We start from the raw sequence: 18,341 nt of genomic DNA on the forward strand, positions 1-18,341 counted from the left end.
TATCATAAAAAGCTTTAGTTTTAGACTTGATAATCACATGTCTTGAAAACTTCTCGCTTGAGTCAGTTCCGAGTAGTACTACTTCAGTATCGGTAACTCCCCATATCTCTTCAAGCTTATTTTGACTGAGTTCGATAATTTGTTTCACTAAATCGTCACCGTTAAGTTTTTTCTCAGCATAAAGGAATTCAATATCGTAATATAGGTGACATGGTTTTAAATATTCGATTACTTCATAAAAATGTCGATCAAATCCCCAACAAAAGTATTCAAATAATTCTTGATAAACTGCAGGGAAGAAAGTTCTTTTACCATCATCAGTAGTTTCATAAGAAAAGATTCCCCATGGGCGTTTATCTTGCAAGGGTTTCACGTTTTTGTATAAAGTTGTTGTATTTATGGTTTTCCTTAATTTTTTGATATAATCTGGTGCAGAAAGCCATAGAAGACGTCCCTTTGCAGCTTGAGAAAGATGAGATTGCCCAGAATAAAAAGATTTTGTGCTAATTTCATTCATTCTAAAAAGTGACAATCTCAATGAGTGAATCTTTTCTCAGACTAAAGAAGATTTACGAAAAATGCGCAGAAGTAGAACTCAGGAGATCAACACACGTAAATCAGCACCCGTACGAGATATTTGAAGATGAAGAAGAACTAGAAAAAGATTTAAAACCAAATTTCATTATATTTCAAGCGCGTGGAATGAATAACGAAAGCTATTGCCGTGTAATAGAAAACATGTTTTCACTATATGGTGATGTTAAACAAGTTATTTATGATTCTCGATTTGAAAATTACTTTTTCGTCGAATTTGAAAATGAAGAAGGCGTTCTTGAAGCAAGAGATTTCGCGAAAAGAAATAGAATTGCTATCCAAGGAACCCCAGTCAAGATTCATTTAGTACGATCAAAACCTGCTCAAAGATCATAGAATGTAACTCTATGATACGAAAAAAATACACACACCACTAAGTTTTTTACAAAAGATTTCCAAAAATTATATTTATGGAAGAGAATACTTATTAACATGTATTTATTGTTTTGTACATCTTCTAATTCTATTTTACTATAGATTTGTTTAAATAAATTATAATAAATTAAATTACATTTTTTATTTTGTTTTAATTTTAAAAATAAAAACCGCATTGATGCCATGAACATACTATGTTCCTTTTTGAATCAGTTATTCATAATTTCTTTTTGTTTCATGGAGAGATGTTACAAAGAGATCTTTCGGTCCATTTTTACAAAAAATACATCAGCAAAGATGATCCCAGATAACGAATCTTTATATTCTTTTATTGAATGCTATCAATTACAACTTTCTGACTGTACCCAAATTTTAAATTTTCTCAATCAAGGATTAGACATCGATAATGATCTCATAATAGCTATTACATCAAAACCAACCATGAAATTAATCATGACAAAGTTCCCTAATATATATTCATTTAAAAAGATAACAACAAATTATCTAACTTCAAAGGCAAATACTATCATTTCATATTGTTCAGTTATGTCTTCTATATTATCTAAAATTGGTCAGTCAAGACAAGATTTAGAACAGACAGCAAATGCAATACAAGATAGTATTATTTCGTACATGAAATTATCACATACGAATACTAACATAACAATCTGTAAATTCCAAAACTATGAAATTGACCCTGATTTATCTATTTATCTTGATAAAGAAAAATTATTAGAAAACAATCAAAACATCAGCAAAGAAATTGAACAGAAAAAATTTAGTTCTCATGTTTGTTGTTTGTGCAATGAATATCCTGCTATTTCATACGTTACACCATGCAATCATTCTTTTTTGTGTATGAATTGTTTGCAAGAAGCGTTTTCTTCAAATAATATCTGGAAATGTTATATATGTGGGAAGAAAATTGAAGAAGTTAAATAATTATCTCCTTCAAAATAACTTATATGCTTTCATTCAAGGAAGTAAGGATCCCATTTAGCTGATAGTGCCAATTTTATCGCACTATTTATCATCTTCTTGTGCTCGATTTTGATTATACAATTTGTTACTTATTGAAGAAGCAAGAAGTATGCATCATATATCTCGAGATCAAGGTAATTAACGTACCAACTTCATAATGATTTAGGATATGAATACAAAAATAATCCAAAATTTTTATAGATCTAAGAAATTGTATTTAAAAATATTTTGTATAAAACAATTGTTTTCTATTAAATCATTTTGTTAATATCACTTCATTTTTTTTTAAATTACCAACAATGGAGAAGATTTCAGATATTGAAATTCCAGAAGATCTGAAAGATTTAGACTGTTTTCAACAAACGCTTCTCGGATACGATTCAAATAACGCAGAACAACTCAAAATCATTATTGATTTCTTCGAAAAATATCCATTGATATCTTCATATGAGTTAGATCTATCATTTTATCTCCGACCTAACAAAATTTTCCATTACATTCATCTCCTTGAACAACTTCCCAAATTAAATCTTTTGTTTTTTCTAAAAAAATACGAATTATCATCAACAGTTAAGCATTTAATTGCAGAGCATTCCCAAGATAAAAGGCTTCAAGTATTTATTACTCATAATTCGACAACAAATCAAATAGTATTACCTTCAATAATAGAAAAAGCTTACGCTGATCGATCAAGGCTCTCATTCATTAGTTATAACAGTCTTAAAATATTAATTGAAGACGATCTCGATTCATATTTAAACTTATATGAAAATAAAGGAACTGCATTTTTAATATCTCTATTTGGTACAAATATTAATGCAATTCAGGCCGCTGCTCTGTTTGGAAGTGTCAAAATTTTCAAATATCTTTCACTCAACTCCCAACTGAACAATGATATCGGAAAATATCTTCTTATGGGTGGAAATAAAGAAATCTTTAGAATTTGTCAATCAATCAACATAGATTTTTCCCAAATTTTACAATTTGCGTATGCATTTAGGAATGACGAGCTCTATGACTATTTATCAGATTTTTATCCAGATAACAAAGTTAAGGGCCTCACAGGAACGATTCGTTGCATTCTATTTGCCAGCCAATTTCCACAAGAAGCTGATATATCACAATTTCTTGTGAATTGTGCGGTGGATGGATATAATTCAATATTCAATCATATTACAAACATCAAAATTTTATTTGGAGTCATTAATTCAATTTATGATGATAATGTTATCCATAAAATCCTTGAGAACAATACAATTCCTAATCTAATTCAATACATTCGCAATATAAACTTGTTATTACAAATTGTTAAGACTGAAAAATTTTATTATGCATTGATAAATGATCCCGAATCAATTAAATTCTCATATGCTTTTCGGGGTCATAAATCTCAGCTAGTTAATGCTATTAAAGAGTCGCTTGATGAAGATAGATACGTTAAATTAAACGAAATTGCAGCCAAAAATGAAATTTTGCTTATTTTCGATCCGGATTTCGCTTTTCAATTTCTATCGTCGGGGAAGTTCACCGACCAATCTACTCTCAATTTTTTGGTTGACAACATTGATATCTCAAAAATCGATACAGTTGATAAACTCATTAATATTTTCTTTTATTACCAAAAATGGTCAGTATTCTATGAGATAATGAAAAACGAAATTTCCGACGAAACCAAATTAAAATTGATGGATTTGTTTTATCCTGAAAATACTAAGAAGGGAGATTTCGATCGTAGCTCTCAACAACTACATAAAATTTGCGAATTTTTCTTTGCTTCACCAAATGTCAGAAAAATGGCAAAACTGTTGCATATTTTGTATTTTGCCTTTATATTTAATTCATCAACTGTTTATCCAATATATTTCGAAGATTGTCTCAAAGAGCAAAACATTCCTTTAGCAAAACGTAGTAAGTTGTTAGAAAATATCATAAAAAGTAACGTTTTCCAAAACACAACAATAGTTGATGAAACAATTGATTCATTTACGTATATACCTGAACTTTCTCTTTTTTATGAAACAAAAGAATTGAATAAGGAGCAGTTTTTGCGATTATCTCAATTAGCATTTTCAAATTCTCCACATTATAAGTTTTTATCTGATGAAAAATACATGAAATATTATGATTTTGATCAAATGCCAATATCTTTCTTTAGAAATTATGGAACATTCAATAAAGAAATGATTGATTATTTAGTCAAAGTTGGAAAACTTGAATCATTTGCTCATATTCCTGGTGTCCAAAAATTCATTGATTTTGATCAATTTCTTAATCTCAATTTAGATGATAAATTAAAATACTTTGAAAACCATATATTTGAAAAAAGTGAAAGCGAAAGAGTGGAAGAATTCTTCAGAAATAGATCACCATTTTTACTTCCTTATTTAATACAAAGAAAATCACAAGTCATTTCAATATTGAATCCAAAAATATTCATAGATTTACTTGATTTCAATCGAATTCTTACTGATAATTATTCCTTTTTAATGGAATCAATATATATTAACTGGCCTGATGAAACAATCCCCCAGAATGTTGCCAATTATTTTTTGATGTTTCCACATATATCATATAAAATTGTTTCAAATCAAATCGAAAGGATTTCGATTTTTCCTATTTCTCTTCAGATTTTATTCCCATTGATTTGTAATTTATATTCTTCTAATGAAATCTTTGAAAGAATGATTACTGAGAACAAAAATAAATACAAAGATTTCTTAATAGATACTATTGACTTTATCAATTTGTGCAATGCTCTGAAAATGTCAGAAGTTATAAAGTTTGTTGTAGAAAACTACAAACTTGACAAAATTGCTGTTTATTATGGAATCAGTAGATTAATTGTTTACAAAGATTTACCAACAGTTGAATATCTCATGAAGAAATTTAATTATAACTATGATTATGTTTTACTGAACAAATTAACAATTCCTCAAATGATAGATATTCATATATATGAAAAACAAATTAAAAAAGAGTTGCCACCATTTGATGTATGTAGTGATTATAATATATTAACTCCTCAAGTGCGTTCAGTACTGAAAAGTATTAATGGTTTTCACTTGGAAGAATATTTTGTATCTGAATCATTATTCCTGAAATTTCTTAATTGGCTTGACAACGAAAAACTGAATGTTAAAGTTGCTTCTTGCATTTTACTTTATACGATTGATCAAAGATTAATCAGCAAAATAGACTTAAGACAAACAATATACAAAGATAAGACTGATGATGAATTTGCTGCGATAATGAAAAAGAATTACCAGTTAATTTTTGAAGCATTAAAAAAGCAAAATTTTGACGACTTACAAGCAATTGATGATATTATAAATGGAAAGTCTATTTCTGTTGAAAACTTTACTCCTTACGACCAGTTTTATCTTTTGGCTTGTATGTATGATAATGTCGATGCAATGAAACAATTGTTAAGCAAAAGAAACTACATGGATGTTGAAATTAATAAATACATGAAGAGTCCAATTATTCTATCAATAATTGATCATAAATTTGAGATTTTCAAGTTATTAGTTAGTAACATTCCTGATCCAATAAATGCAATCTTTAGAGACATGACTCTTATATATGCTTCTATTAATTATGCATTCCAGCAGGGATTTGATTATTTGCTAGAAAATAATCTTTATAATTTGATTCCAAACAATTATTGTGATCCGTTTACAAATGCATTGCGTTTAAACAATCCATATTATGCATTAAAATTGGAAAAGCTGATTGATTTGGAAGCAGAAAAAATAGCTAATCCTGATTGTATATCATTAATTAAGCATTTGCATGGTGAAAATGTTGAACTGACTAATATTGGAAGGTTCATTCGCGCATGCGATAATGGTTATGTGATTGAATAAAATTTTTATACAATGTTATTATTTCATATTTGAAAGGACTTGCTCTTTTTCCCTTCTAACTATAATTTACAAGCTGTAATTTCACATGATTTGATTCATGAACAAGTTAAAATGAATAATATATCATCACCTATCAAAAAATCAATGCTGTATTTCTTCTATTCAAAAGGAAAAATACTATATCTTTCCATGGGATGCTGAATATCTGCAAACAATAGATATTTTCAGAAACAAAAATATTCAAACAGACATAATTATACTGATAAATATTTATGCGCTATTACTTGAGCCATTTAATCAAATTATAGTTGGTGAAGAAGATTATGTTGATGACAAAGAACTAACTTCATTTCATGATATTGAAAGAAGGAATAACATGATGCATATGTCAACGAAAAACATATATATATAAATACAGTTCTTCAATATGTATATCTAATTGAAAAGGAGACGGCTATCTATTGTTTTCAAAAGGTGAGGTTTCTACTTCTTCATAATTCACGCTAAAACAAGTTTTGATATTGACATTTTTATTGCTTGTTAATAGTATTTTATATTAATGTGTGAAAAATATTCAGATTTTTAAATGATTTGTCAAATTATGAAAAAATTTATCCAGAAACAACAAATTCATGATAACTACAGCGTTTATGGACATAATAAGTAATATAATCTAAATGTTGGACTTGTTACGACAAACAATTTTGAGATCTGTGTAAAACAAGAATATTTTCCCTTTTTTGATCAACGCATATAATACTTAAACATCACGGAATGCACTTAAACATTTACATAATGCATTGCGTCTCTTCTGTATCTAAAAATAAGTCAACATCTTCATATGGAAATAATATGTGATCGATATTGATTTCTTCGTGCTTATACTCTTGGTTATTCTGTATAGATGTCATTTCATTGTTTTGGAATTGCTTTTCCGATCTGGATGATTTGGATTTTAAGGAATGAACTTTTTTGTAAAATTTTGCAACCCCACACGAGAGTTTATTCATTCTATCCTTAATTGATATGTCTGTTTGGAAAGAAAAAAGCAATGGTTTTCCATCGAGGACCAAAAATGGAATATTTTTCAGATAGTAAGGAATCTTCTTCGGGTGTCCATGGGCTTTTATCCAAGTTTGGAGAAAGATATTTTTGATACCTTTCGCGACATTGCCTTACATTTCGAGTTTTAAATTTCGCAGCTATAACATGCCAATCATTGTCTCCATACATCTCAACAAGCTTTAGAAGCTTCTCATCTTCTTCTGGAGTAAAAATCGCCCTTGGATGTGACTTTTGTTTTAACTGTGGCTCCATTATGCGAAATTGAGAAATATTTCTTGAAATCAAATTGAGTGTGAATTCAAATATTGAGAGAATTTTACATGCGGTTAATTACTATTTCCGTTCAAATGTATGAGGAAAACATTATAAAATTAAAAATAGCAATTGATCTTGTTAATCATGCCAATAGTAACATGATGCATTACAAGAAAATACATGAACACCTTTTTAAATTTTATTGAATAATCAAGAATTCTATTGACATTAATGATAACCTTATTTCACATAATTGACAATGAATACTCTGCAAAATTTATCAATGAATTGAATTTAATTAGAATTTTGCTTCAAAGAAAAAATTTTTAACGATTTGTTTTATTTCATTCTGTCTCTTATTAAACATGACCTTTTCTGAAATTTATTCGTCATTAGAATCTTTCCACATATATCAAATTCAGAAGATTCCCATGATATAAAGCCAATAGAACTATCAATTGGACATGTAGATCTAAAACTCAAAATATTAATAACGCATGCATGCATAATTGTTACCTCTCCCATTATACATTAGGGATATGCATTTGATAAAAAATCTTTGAAAAGGATCAAAATTCACCAAACAAGAAGAGCAATTATCTTGGAATCATATACTGGATATAGCATGATAGAAATGAAGCTTGAAATAGTCAAATAGCAGCATAAAATAAGTAAAATAGATATAATTTATGTTACAAAATCGTTTCATTTCTAAGTACAAGCTATTCTGGTTGATCTAATATCAAATTTATAAAATCAAATAAAAAAAATTTTTTTATTGCTGTCAATTTTGAATGTTTGAGACTAAGAGAATAGTCAACTTTATTTACAAAGAAATAAAAGAGCGTGAAGAAATTGTTACCCATATCCAATCGATTGCTCTTTGGCACAAACCAATTGTTTCGGCCATTTCCCTTTTAATTCTCGAAATTATCTTTGCTATCTTCTACTTCATCAAAGCCAGACAAATCACAGTTATTCTTTCAATCATTGCTACATTTGCACTTCTCAACATTGCTAGAAATAATTTCCCAGCATTTTTCAATAAAATCTTCTCTTTCCAAATTCCTCAACAAGAAGAAAATGCATCAAACAGAATAAGATCTCCATCAGAACTTTCAGCGTACTTCACTACATTGTTATCATTCTTCTTTGACGTTGTCGGCTTCATCTTTCTTGATCCAGAAGCAACATCAATTATCCGCTTATCAATCAGTGGATTTTTACTCCTCGTATCTACAGTATTCTGCTATTTACTTGGCGATTTCTGGATAATTTATATTGTTTTCCACATTTTGTTTGTCATTCCAGGAATTTTACTTCATCCAAAAGTTTACACAATTCTTTTCAGCAATGAAGAAGAACCAGATGGAAATTCAGCTCAAGTTCCACCAAATCAGATCTTCCCACCTTCTGGTGGCATTAAGACACCACAGACAATCGACATGTCTGAGCATGTTGATACAATAGATACAACTCTGTCTGAAGCTCCTGAAAAAACAGAAGATGAAGGTAAAATTGAAAACCAATAAACTATTTGATTGAATTAATATTTTGAATAAACTTCTCTTACATTTTTTTTGTTTTAAAAAGCAAATAACAATTCGTAATAAATATTCCTCAAAAAATATTATTGAATTTTGAAGAATTCTTTTGGTCAGAAAAGCAAAAAATCAGTTAAATTTTATTATTTTCTCATAGTTTATAATTCAAACAAATTAAATATTTTTGTTTCCTTGCTCAGTGACAAAGATAACACCAGGCTTCCCTTGTTGAACTGTAAGGAGGCAGCCTGATGAATCGTAGTAGTCTCCATCGATACAAAATATCGGATCTTCGCCTTCTCCTGTCATCATTAGTTCGAAAGTGTAGTTTGGCTCTTCCATGCCTGCAAAAGCATCCGGCTCATACCAATTAACAATTGTAGATTGATTTTCGCTGTCGCCATTGTCATCATTTTCAACATTTTTAATTTTAAGATGAATGGACTGTTCAAGGATATCCATGTCAGGAGTATATGGTAAATCGTTATGGTGCTGTCTTTTAGGAATGCCTGATTTCTTAGGAATGGGATCTTCCTTCATTGCAGCAGGAACTGGTAATTTAGAACGCTTTCTTGGTGTTTCACGCTCTGCTTCTTTCGTGGACTCCTTTATTTCCGGTGTTTCGACTTCTTCTGGTTCTTGTATTTCTTGTTTCGAAATTATTGACCTTGAGCTGCTTTTTCCGGACTTAACAGACATCTGAGATGTTATATCGCTCTTTGGTCTGATGTTTAGTGCAAAATCTGCTTCTTCAAATGAAAGATCATTTTCGTTATTTTTCTCTTGTTGTTTTGGCCTTTTGAATGATGAGCGAGAAGGTATTTCTCTGACTCCGTCTTCGTCAGAAAGAATCACCTTTGAGCTCTGTTTCGAGGCAGAGCGAGCAGAATGCGGAGAAGGCTTCGGTTGTTCTGCTTTCACAGCAGCTTCTAGCTCATTGACAGATACAAGTGATACGGCTGGCTTAAGCACAACTTTAATTGGCTTTTTTCCACCTTCGACTAAAATAAAGTCATCTGGAACGATCCCAACATTTGCTCCTTTAGCAACAAAGATGTATTCTGATGATTCTGACGTTAAATTAAACTTTGTGAGTCCTGTGATGATTCTTCCTTTTGCATCTGTTAAAACGAAAGAATCTGTCTGAGGTGGATGTATTTGAACTTTACATGCAATATTCCCTAGATTCTTGACAGTTAATCTAACGCGTTTTGCAGTCCTTTGCTGACGAACATCAAAAGAAACTTGCTCAGGAAAAACAACAATTTCACCCATTGGCACTTTTTTGTATTTTATTGGCGTGTTGCGCCGAAAAAAAATATAATAATGCACGAAATCAGGGGAAAAATATCAAAACATACTTTTGTAATTATGATAGACATTCTTTATACAATAATCAGAAGCTTATATCAAGGCCCTTGCATGGATGTTTTGCGAAATGGGATTGATTTTACATATCAAATTGCAAAAGGAAAAATACATAAGAAAATTGTATAACTGAAGATCAATTCTGACTGGATATGAAAAAAATCTCTCATAAACGATTTATTTTAAAATCCCTTTCAATGTAATATTCAATAGCATTTGATGTTTCTCTCCTAATATAATCCATTACATATCAAGAGTTACTAAAAAAGAATTCTGCAAAATTTCATAGTATCCATGGAGCAATTGTTGATGGAATATAGCTCTTCTTTTGAAAACGAAATTTATGTAAAATTTTGACATCTAAAATTTTTGGTTGATGTCTAAGGGAGAAATTAAACAAAATCATTATGACAAATCGATGGAGATTTATACAGGATATAATGATGTCTACAATGATTTGTACAGGCTGAAAACAAATGACGAAGAAAAATTAAACGCAATTTACAAAAAAATCAAACAAAACCTGATTGACTCTTATCATATTCCGCCTGATGCGATAATCACTGCAATATCCCAACTTTCAATTTATAACAACCGCTACATGAAGTCATATTTAGCGATTGCCAAACAAATTGTTGACGAATACCATCTAAATCATGTCAACAAAATCAGCAGGGTTTTTGATTACCTTTTCTACAAAGGATACAGTACATTATTGAATGAAAACTGGAAAAATCTTTATAACTTTTATGAAGTTGCTCATTATTCATCTGACATTCACGACCAAAAAACAATTCACAGATCTATTATGAATGATGACAAAATAGCTTTGATAAATTTTACAGAAAGAGAAGGATTTTATAAAAATCAAAAATTAACTAGCGATTTATATCCATTTTCAGGATTTGGTATTTCATTACTTGAACTATGTTGTTATCATGGATCTGTTGATTGCTTTAAGTTTTTAAGAATGAAATTTCAATCAGAAATCACTCCAGATTGTCTTAGATATTCGTTTTTGGGTGGAAATCAAGACATTATAAATGAATGCTTGAAAGTACAAAAACCAGATGAAGTATGCATGGAATGTGCAATTATATCACACAACATTGATTTTGTAACATTTTTGATGAATGAATACGATATAAAAATTGATTTAAAATTGTGCTCTATATACAATAATCTTCAATCATTTTTAGTTTATTTGGATCAAACAAATGACATCAACACATGTTTTGTTTATTCTCCGAATTTCTATCTTTCATCACTTTTAGAATATTTTATTTCAAATGGTGCAGATATCAATGCTAAAGACAATGATGGAAATACCGCTCTTCACCATGCAGCCAGGTATAATAACAAAGAAATTGCAGAAATTCTTATTTCAAATGGTGCAGATATCAATGCTAAAGACAATGATGGAAATACCACTCTTCACCATGCAGCCAGGTATAATAACAAAGAAATTGCAGAAATTCTTATTTCAAATGGTGCAGATATCAATGCTAAAGACAATGATGGAAATACCACTCTTCATTATGCAGCCAGGTATAATAACAAAGAAATTGCAGAAATTCTTATTTCAAATGGTGCAGATATCAATGCTGAAAACGGATATGAATCTACCCCTCTTTATTATGCAGCCAGGTGTAATAGCAAAGAAACGGCAGAAATTCTTATTTCAAACAAGGCAAAATAAAGAGTCTCTTGTTATATTCTACTTACACAATGATTTATTCATTGAGTCCTTATTCTCGAAACAAAAAGTAAACTTGATCGGAATATTTCCTCAATCTGTTTTACTCCTTGTTATATTCAGGTTTATTATCTGGATTAATTTGCATCCAAACCAATAACAACTTATTGGAGAGTTGTCATCCTCATTGCAAAAATTTTTCTAATGTTTCCATTTGAAAAATTCTTGTATAAATTTTGCATAAAACAAGATATTATCATCTTACAAGATTTATATAAAAAAGATGTAATTAATAAAATTAATATTCTCAACAAATGTAAGAGCGACATCAAGTGGTGTTGCCTTGCCTTGGACAACAGATTCAATCTTGTAATTGCCAGCTTCACCGAACGACGCCACTGCAGTAAGCAGGGCTCTTCCTTGGCTGCCATTGCTCTGAAGATCTCTGCGCCTGGTCCAGGAAGACATGTTGACTTGTAAGTGAGGTGGTTGAGGAGCCTTGTGATTGCATCCTGGATTCCGTCGAGCCTGTTGATATAGACGAAGAGCTGGCATCCGATATCAGGAAGCTTCTTAACTTTTGCAGCACTGCGGCTCCACATGTTGCAAGCTCTGAGGATGGCGAATCTTGCAGCGGAATATGCCTGTGTCCACCTCTTGGCCTCTGTGGAGCACTACATCAATCAGAGGCCTGCAACAAGCAACAATGGCGAAAAAGAGGAAGTTCCTTCTGACACTTTGTAACGTAAACATCCTTTCCGTTGTATGCTCCAACCTTTTGGCCTTTTTTGTCGACTTCGATTGATGCAACTGAAACTTCCTGTTTATCAGCATGACGGATGATTGTAGTGTTCTCAATTCTTACAATGATTTTATACTCAAAAATGCTTTACATCAGATATATATGTAGCTACACATATAAATTATCAATATCAAGATTTGTAATTTTTTACTCGTTTTTTTTTACCAAAAAAAATGAATTCAACTCCTGTTGTTATTGATACAGGAAGTGGATTCACTAAAGTCGGTTTTGCAGGATATTATGAACCAAAAGTTGAATTTCCAACTGTTGTTGGTGTTCCTAAAGATAGTACAGCACTAATTGGCGGAAAAAACGTTGATTTTTTTGTAGGCAACGAAGTTTTTACGAAATCAGATTTGGTTGACATCTCAAAGCCAATTGAAAACGGTGTTATTGTGAATTGGGACGATATTGAAAAAGTTTGGCATCATACGTATTATAACGAACTTCTTGTTGTCCCAGACCAGCATCCAGTTATCATTACAGAGAAACAATGCGCAACTCAGCATGCAAGAGAGAAAACAATACAGATGTTTTTCGAAACTTTCAACGTTCCTGGATATTATTCAGGCGTACAATCAGTATTTGCTCTTCTCTCATGCGGACTAACGACTGGCATAGTTTGGGATGGCGGTGAGGGATATAGTTCTGTTGTTCCTGTTTACGAAGGATATCAACAACCTCATGCAGTGCTTCAATCTCCAATTTGCGGAGAGGTTCTAACAAAATTCTTTACAGATAAACTTAATGCAGCTGGTACTGATACATCTTTCCTTAAACCAAACGATATTGCAGGTTTGAAAGAAAATAAATGCCGTGTGAATAGAAAAATTGACGAAAATAGAGCGAAAACATCGCAATCATTGAAACGAAGGAAGATTTTTCAAAAAGAATTGCATTCTCAGAACGAATCTGAAGCAGAAGCGGATTATGACACCGCTGAAGTATTATTCAATCCATCAATTGCACAACTATCCACTCCATCTATACCAGAAACCATCGTTCAGTCGCTTTTGCTAGTTGATACAGCTGTTCGCTATGAGATGCTTCCAAATGTTGTTTTATCAGGCGGCTGTTCGATGTTTTCCGGTCTCCCTGAGCGTATGGAATCAGAAATTATAGGAATTGATATAAAACCTTTATTACAACCGGGGGAAACTCTTCCTCCTCCAAAAAGAAGAACTCACGGAGAAACATCAATCCAGAACAATTCATCTTTACAGTCATCATCACTTCAAGCTTCTTCGATGCAGGCTGCCGTGAAAGGACAAAAGATTTCTGCAAAGAATTCTGGATTTTTAGGGGAAAAGCAACAAGCTCAGTTCAGTTTGGATGATGATTCTTTGGCTTTGACTCCTGAAGAATTGCATTCGATGTCTCCGGAAGAAATGCTCGATTTAATTGATCCGAATATTAAAAACGATAAGAACTATAAAGTACCAAAACTTGAAGATATGATCATACCTGACCCTATTGATCTTCGCCTGAAGATTCCTGGTGATTTCCTTCCTCCTTCCCAAAAATACGGTTTACCTTTAACAAATGAGACACTTTTACTCACAGAAAATGGGTATATCATACCATATGAGCGATATAAATGCTTAATACAATACCAAAAGGCAAGAAAAGTTAAAGTTCCAGTTGGATTAAATGCTCATGTTACAGCACCTCCAGAGAGAAAGAATTCTGTATGGATAGGAGGATCTGTTCTTGGATCACTTGACCAATTCCCTGATCTTTTGATTTCTAAAGAAGAATATAAAGAAACAGGATCTTGGATTGTTCAAATGAAATGCTATAGCTAAGAATTTATATATTTTGTTTGAATTATATGTATTTATTGTTATTTAAAGAAAATTTTGTAAGTAATTATTTTTATTTAAAAGAATATTTATTATTTGCAAATGACTATTATTTACTCGAGAGCCATGATCTTGTTAACACGGCGCTCATGACGATCGCCGAGGAAATCTGTTGTAAGGAATGTTTTGACGATATCAATAGCTGTTTCTGGGCCAATGATACGTGCACCCATAGCAACGATGTTAGCATTGTTGTGCTGGCGGCAGAGTTGAGCTGTAAGGTGTTCGTGGCAAAGAGCGCATCTGATTCCCTTGCATTTGTTAGCAGCAATGGAAATTCCGATACCAGTTCCGCAGATAAGAACACCCAGTTGAGCGTTTCCTGACTCAATTTCCTTAGCAGCGGCTTGAGCGAAGTCTGGATAGTCAACAGATTCTGTAGAATTTGTGCCAACATCAATAACTTCGTGGCCAAGGGACTTGACTGTATCAATAACTGTTTGCTTTAAGGCAAAGCCACCATGGTCGCATCCAACGACAATCTTCATTTTGAAGTGATTTTGTCACATTTTTTGATCGGGTTATTTTTGAATACTTTCGACAATTGAAAGAAAATTTACTATCAATCATAGTGTTTTCTATTGGTTTATGCGAATATATACTATATATGAGCCAATTAGTAACTCAGCTTGTTATACATATTATTGAACAACATTTACAGATAAACATATTTGTTTCTTAATGGTGTATACTATTTTTTAATCTATTTTTGAGTTAATAAGCTGGATATGTTGCAACAAATATTGATTCCTAAGCCTTAATACAATATTTTGCTAAGGATAACAAATATACTTGAGAGCGAAGTCCTTTATTTAATAAATTACCATGTATTCAATCAAACAACTTTATTCTTACAATACTATGTTCTGATACTTGATAAAATGGTGTAAAATATATCGAATATGGATTTTTTTTTCGATTGGTATATTATTCAGTAATGTCTTTTGTATATATCGTTACATTGTCGAAGATAACATACTCTCCTAAAGGGGATGCTTAGTAAATCAAATTAAAATCGATTTTATTCACTTGAATATCTTAATGTATCATATATTTGGCTAATCTGATTGATGGATTTATATCAAAATCAGTATGAGAGCATGATCATGCATGAACTCAGATGAGCGCAAATTCTGATAAAAAACCTTCGATATAAAAAATTTATAAAATGCCAAAATCTCTGATTCCTCAATTTCCTCCAGAGTTCGTCAATGGCAATATTGATGCCATGGATGTTAGTAATTATGGTGTAATTGCTCTCGCTTCTGGAAATCTTGTCAATTTCTTTTCATACGAAAATAGAGTCATTCAAAGATCTTTTTCTGTCATTCCAACACTGTCAACAATTACAGTACTTAAATTTAATAAATTTAAACAAGAAATATTAATCGGTGACGCAGGTGGGCGCTTTTGCATTTATGATCTCATAGATCTCAAAGTAATTGCATCGACACCACCACTTAGGGATCCAACACCAATCTGCGACATGATCTGGTATGATAATTTCATTCTAACAACAAATGGAAATCGTTATCTAAGTTGCTATCAAATAAATCGTGCAAAAACTACAGAATTCTCTCTTTTATGGACACTTCAATTACCTTTATTATTTATAAGAATGAAATTCGATGAACTTAATAATAATTACGTTTTACTTTACGGACATGACAATTCTTTCCTTGTTTTACCAATAACTAGTCTCAAAGAAATACCAATAAGCGACTTGAACGTTCTCGAAACAACTTCTAACATAAGAGATGCTCAATTTCACTATCATTTGCCAGGATATGCTATTTTTGTACTCGAAGCTGCTGTATGCTTATACAACATGCAGTCTGGACGATTGGTAAGCGTTGTCCAATCTTCTCAAACAACTTCGCCATTTGAGTCGATAATTCAATTCAGATCCAAGCATGACGAGTTGATTGTACGCCATTTCAATGGTACTTTAACGCTCTATTCCGTTACGGATCCGTACAATCTTTATGCCAAAAAATACGCGATTCACATGCAATTGAAGCAACGACTGTTCATGGCTGTAAAAGACCCATCTGATGATGATACAGTTATTTTATTCTATCATCCTTTCGGTTTAGCAGTCTTTGATGTTAAAAGATACATGATTTTGTCTGTTTGCCCACTTTTCACCTGCAAATCATTATGTTTCGACAGCGATGGAACAACATACGTCAATGGTATGTCTAAAGGTCTTATTTGCGTTGGAGATCTCCATGATTATTCGAAAGTTACTTCATTCAACGTTTCCGATGAAGATGTAACATTTGTTTCTGTCAGCAAATCAATTGTTACATGGGCCACCGAGTCCTCAGTCGGTTCCATCAACCTAGAAACCAGAAAAGTAATTCAATATCCACAAAACGACAAACCACTGAAAGTTGTTGGCAGTCGTAATGGTGGCTTGCTTGTATTACGTCGTCCGGAGCTATTAGGCGTTTTCATCAACGGAAAAGAGAACAGAATTTCATTTAATTCTCAGATCACCACATTTTCTCTCCAAGAAGACGAATCCACATTCGACAACGGTTCCCTTGTAGTTGTCACCGAGAACCACGCTATTTATTTCATCAAATATGCAGGTGGATGCGTTGAAGCCCCATTTTTGCAGATGAGAGTTTTAGAACAGATGGGAACAGTCACGCAAATCGCCTGGTACGGCCACGACATTGTCACAGGCTCAAAGGAAGGCATCCTCACGAGTTTCGACATCAGAAACCCTCAGCCGGAACTCTTCAACCGCTCCGAACTTCCAATTCTTTCTCTAAAATACAGAGATGGAACATTGTTCGGAATGACAGGAACAAGCGTTTTTATCGGCGTAAAAGGTGGCATGGCAAATGGCACTTTTAATTCAATTGTTCCAATTTCTGCCACAATGTTTGCATACATCACAAACAATGGTCATGTGAGGGTATGTGATGCAGCATCTTTGGAAGCTGTTCCTGATTTACCACTCAAGCAACCACGCGATAAATTCAACACTGAAATTCTCTTGGACATCAAAACAATCATTCAAAACAACCCAAGTTTGAGGATGATGTCGATGAGTTGTGCAGGAGATGAAAAGAGTTTATTGTGCAATAGAATTTACGCGCATTTGAGTGAGAAAGAGAATGCAGAGAAATGGTTTGTCATCAGACAATTATGTTATGCAAATAGAGAGAAAGATGTTGTTGGATTACTCAATGACATTAATCCTGATGATCCAAGGTTTATGTTTGTTTCTGCACTTGGAATTATGTTGCTTGCGGATTCACAAAAGAAGAATGAAGTGCAAAGCGAGTTCATCAAATCTACAAGCATGAAATTGTTTGGAGCAAACAGAATTCCTGATGCTGTAACTCTTCTGACATTGACAGGATTTGATAAAATTGCTGTCGAAAAGTTGTTGGAAATAAACTTGTTTAATTCTGCACTTCCGATGATAAGATGCAGAGTTGAAAAACAGGATAAGTATTGTTATGTTATGAAGATTGCTGTGAAGAAGGCAAATGATGGAAATTATGCTTCTGCAGCTGCTTTCTTTGCTTCGGCTGGTGAATATCATGGAACTTTGTTTTGCTTGTGGAAATTGAATTTGATCACTGACGCTTTAGTTGTTTTAGAGAAAGCGGAAGTCAAGGAAATGAATTCTGATTTCGCAAGCCAAATTAATAATTTTGTAGCATTAGATGAGCTTGTTAAGCTTATCAAGAAATATTCTTTATTTTAATAAACATATTTTTTTAAAAGTAATTTTATATAAATGCAAAAATTACAATTCCTATTGATAATAGAAATAAGTAACTAGAAAGGAGTATCAATATATATGGTAGACAATTGCCTATTTGTAAGATTCAGCAAACTATGAGCGCGAAGAATTATTTGTTGGTTTGGATGAACACTCAAAAGTTTTGAATCTAAAAAGCAATAACT

At 32.1% G+C, this 18,341-nt stretch overlaps 10 protein-coding genes across 10 annotated transcripts; 7 read left to right on the top strand and 3 right to left on the bottom strand.

Moving 5' to 3' along the window:
* Positions 1-537: 537 nt before the first annotated feature.
* TVAGG3_0042370 (RNA-binding domain, RBD family-containing protein) lies at positions 538-930 on the top strand (the record flags this gene model as incomplete). The annotated part of the gene is made up of 1 exon (XM_001305445.1): positions 538-930. One exon carries the CDS (start codon positions 538-540, stop codon positions 928-930), a length of 393 nt encoding a protein of 130 aa, XP_001305446.1.
* A 276-nt stretch (positions 931-1,206) lies between these two features.
* TVAGG3_0042380 (zinc finger, RING/FYVE/PHD-type domain-containing protein) lies at positions 1,207-2,146 on the top strand (the record flags this gene model as incomplete). The annotated part of the gene is made up of 1 exon (XM_001305446.1): positions 1,207-1,911. One exon carries the CDS (start codon positions 1,207-1,209, stop codon positions 1,909-1,911), a length of 705 nt encoding a protein of 234 aa, XP_001305447.1.
* A 718-nt stretch (positions 2,147-2,864) lies between these two features.
* Positions 2,865-5,816, top strand: TVAGG3_0042390 (uncharacterized protein; the record flags this gene model as incomplete). Its single annotated transcript, XM_001305447.1, has 1 exon — positions 2,865-5,816. One exon carries the CDS (start codon positions 2,865-2,867, stop codon positions 5,814-5,816), a length of 2,952 nt encoding a protein of 983 aa, XP_001305448.1.
* Positions 5,817-7,925: 2,109 nt separating this feature from the next.
* Positions 7,926-8,705, top strand: TVAGG3_0042400 (uncharacterized protein; the record flags this gene model as incomplete). Its single annotated transcript, XM_001305448.1, has 1 exon — positions 7,931-8,668. One exon carries the CDS (start codon positions 7,931-7,933, stop codon positions 8,666-8,668), a length of 738 nt encoding a protein of 245 aa, XP_001305449.1.
* A 149-nt stretch (positions 8,706-8,854) lies between these two features.
* On the bottom strand, positions 8,855-9,955 carry TVAGG3_0042410 (uncharacterized protein; the record flags this gene model as incomplete). Its single annotated transcript, XM_001305449.1, has 1 exon — positions 8,855-9,955. One exon carries the CDS (start codon positions 9,953-9,955, stop codon positions 8,855-8,857), a length of 1,101 nt encoding a protein of 366 aa, XP_001305450.1.
* Positions 9,956-10,424: 469 nt separating this feature from the next.
* On the top strand, positions 10,425-11,747 carry TVAGG3_0042420 (proteasome regulatory particle assembly; the record flags this gene model as incomplete). Its single annotated transcript, XM_001305450.2, has 1 exon — positions 10,425-11,747. The coding sequence occupies one exon, from the start codon at positions 10,425-10,427 to the stop codon at positions 11,745-11,747; it is 1,323 nt and encodes a 440-aa protein (XP_001305451.2).
* Positions 11,748-11,908: 161 nt separating this feature from the next.
* Positions 11,909-12,612, bottom strand: TVAGG3_0042430 (dipeptidyl-peptidase protein; the record flags this gene model as incomplete). The annotated part of the gene is made up of 1 exon (XM_001305451.2): positions 11,909-12,346. The coding sequence occupies one exon, from the start codon at positions 12,344-12,346 to the stop codon at positions 11,909-11,911; it is 438 nt and encodes a 145-aa protein (XP_001305452.1).
* Positions 12,613-12,719: 107 nt separating this feature from the next.
* Positions 12,720-14,351, top strand: TVAGG3_0042440 (ATP binding; the record flags this gene model as incomplete). The annotated part of the gene is made up of 1 exon (XM_001305452.1): positions 12,720-14,351. One exon carries the CDS (start codon positions 12,720-12,722, stop codon positions 14,349-14,351), a length of 1,632 nt encoding a protein of 543 aa, XP_001305453.1.
* Positions 14,352-14,407: 56 nt separating this feature from the next.
* On the bottom strand, positions 14,408-14,904 carry TVAGG3_0042450 (ribose/galactose isomerase family; the record flags this gene model as incomplete). Its single annotated transcript, XM_001305453.2, has 1 exon — positions 14,462-14,896. The coding sequence occupies one exon, from the start codon at positions 14,894-14,896 to the stop codon at positions 14,462-14,464; it is 435 nt and encodes a 144-aa protein (XP_001305454.1).
* Positions 14,905-15,576: 672 nt separating this feature from the next.
* On the top strand, positions 15,577-18,339 carry TVAGG3_0042460 (WD repeat-containing protein 11 family; the record flags this gene model as incomplete). Its single annotated transcript, XM_001305454.2, has 1 exon — positions 15,577-18,138. The coding sequence occupies one exon, from the start codon at positions 15,577-15,579 to the stop codon at positions 18,136-18,138; it is 2,562 nt and encodes an 853-aa protein (XP_001305455.1).
* Positions 18,340-18,341: the final 2 nt, after the last annotated feature.

This window comes from Trichomonas vaginalis, chromosome IV (assembly GCF_026262505.1).
Source record: "Trichomonas vaginalis G3 chromosome IV, whole genome shotgun sequence".
Lineage (NCBI taxonomy): Eukaryota > Parabasalia > Trichomonadida > Trichomonadidae > Trichomonas > Trichomonas vaginalis.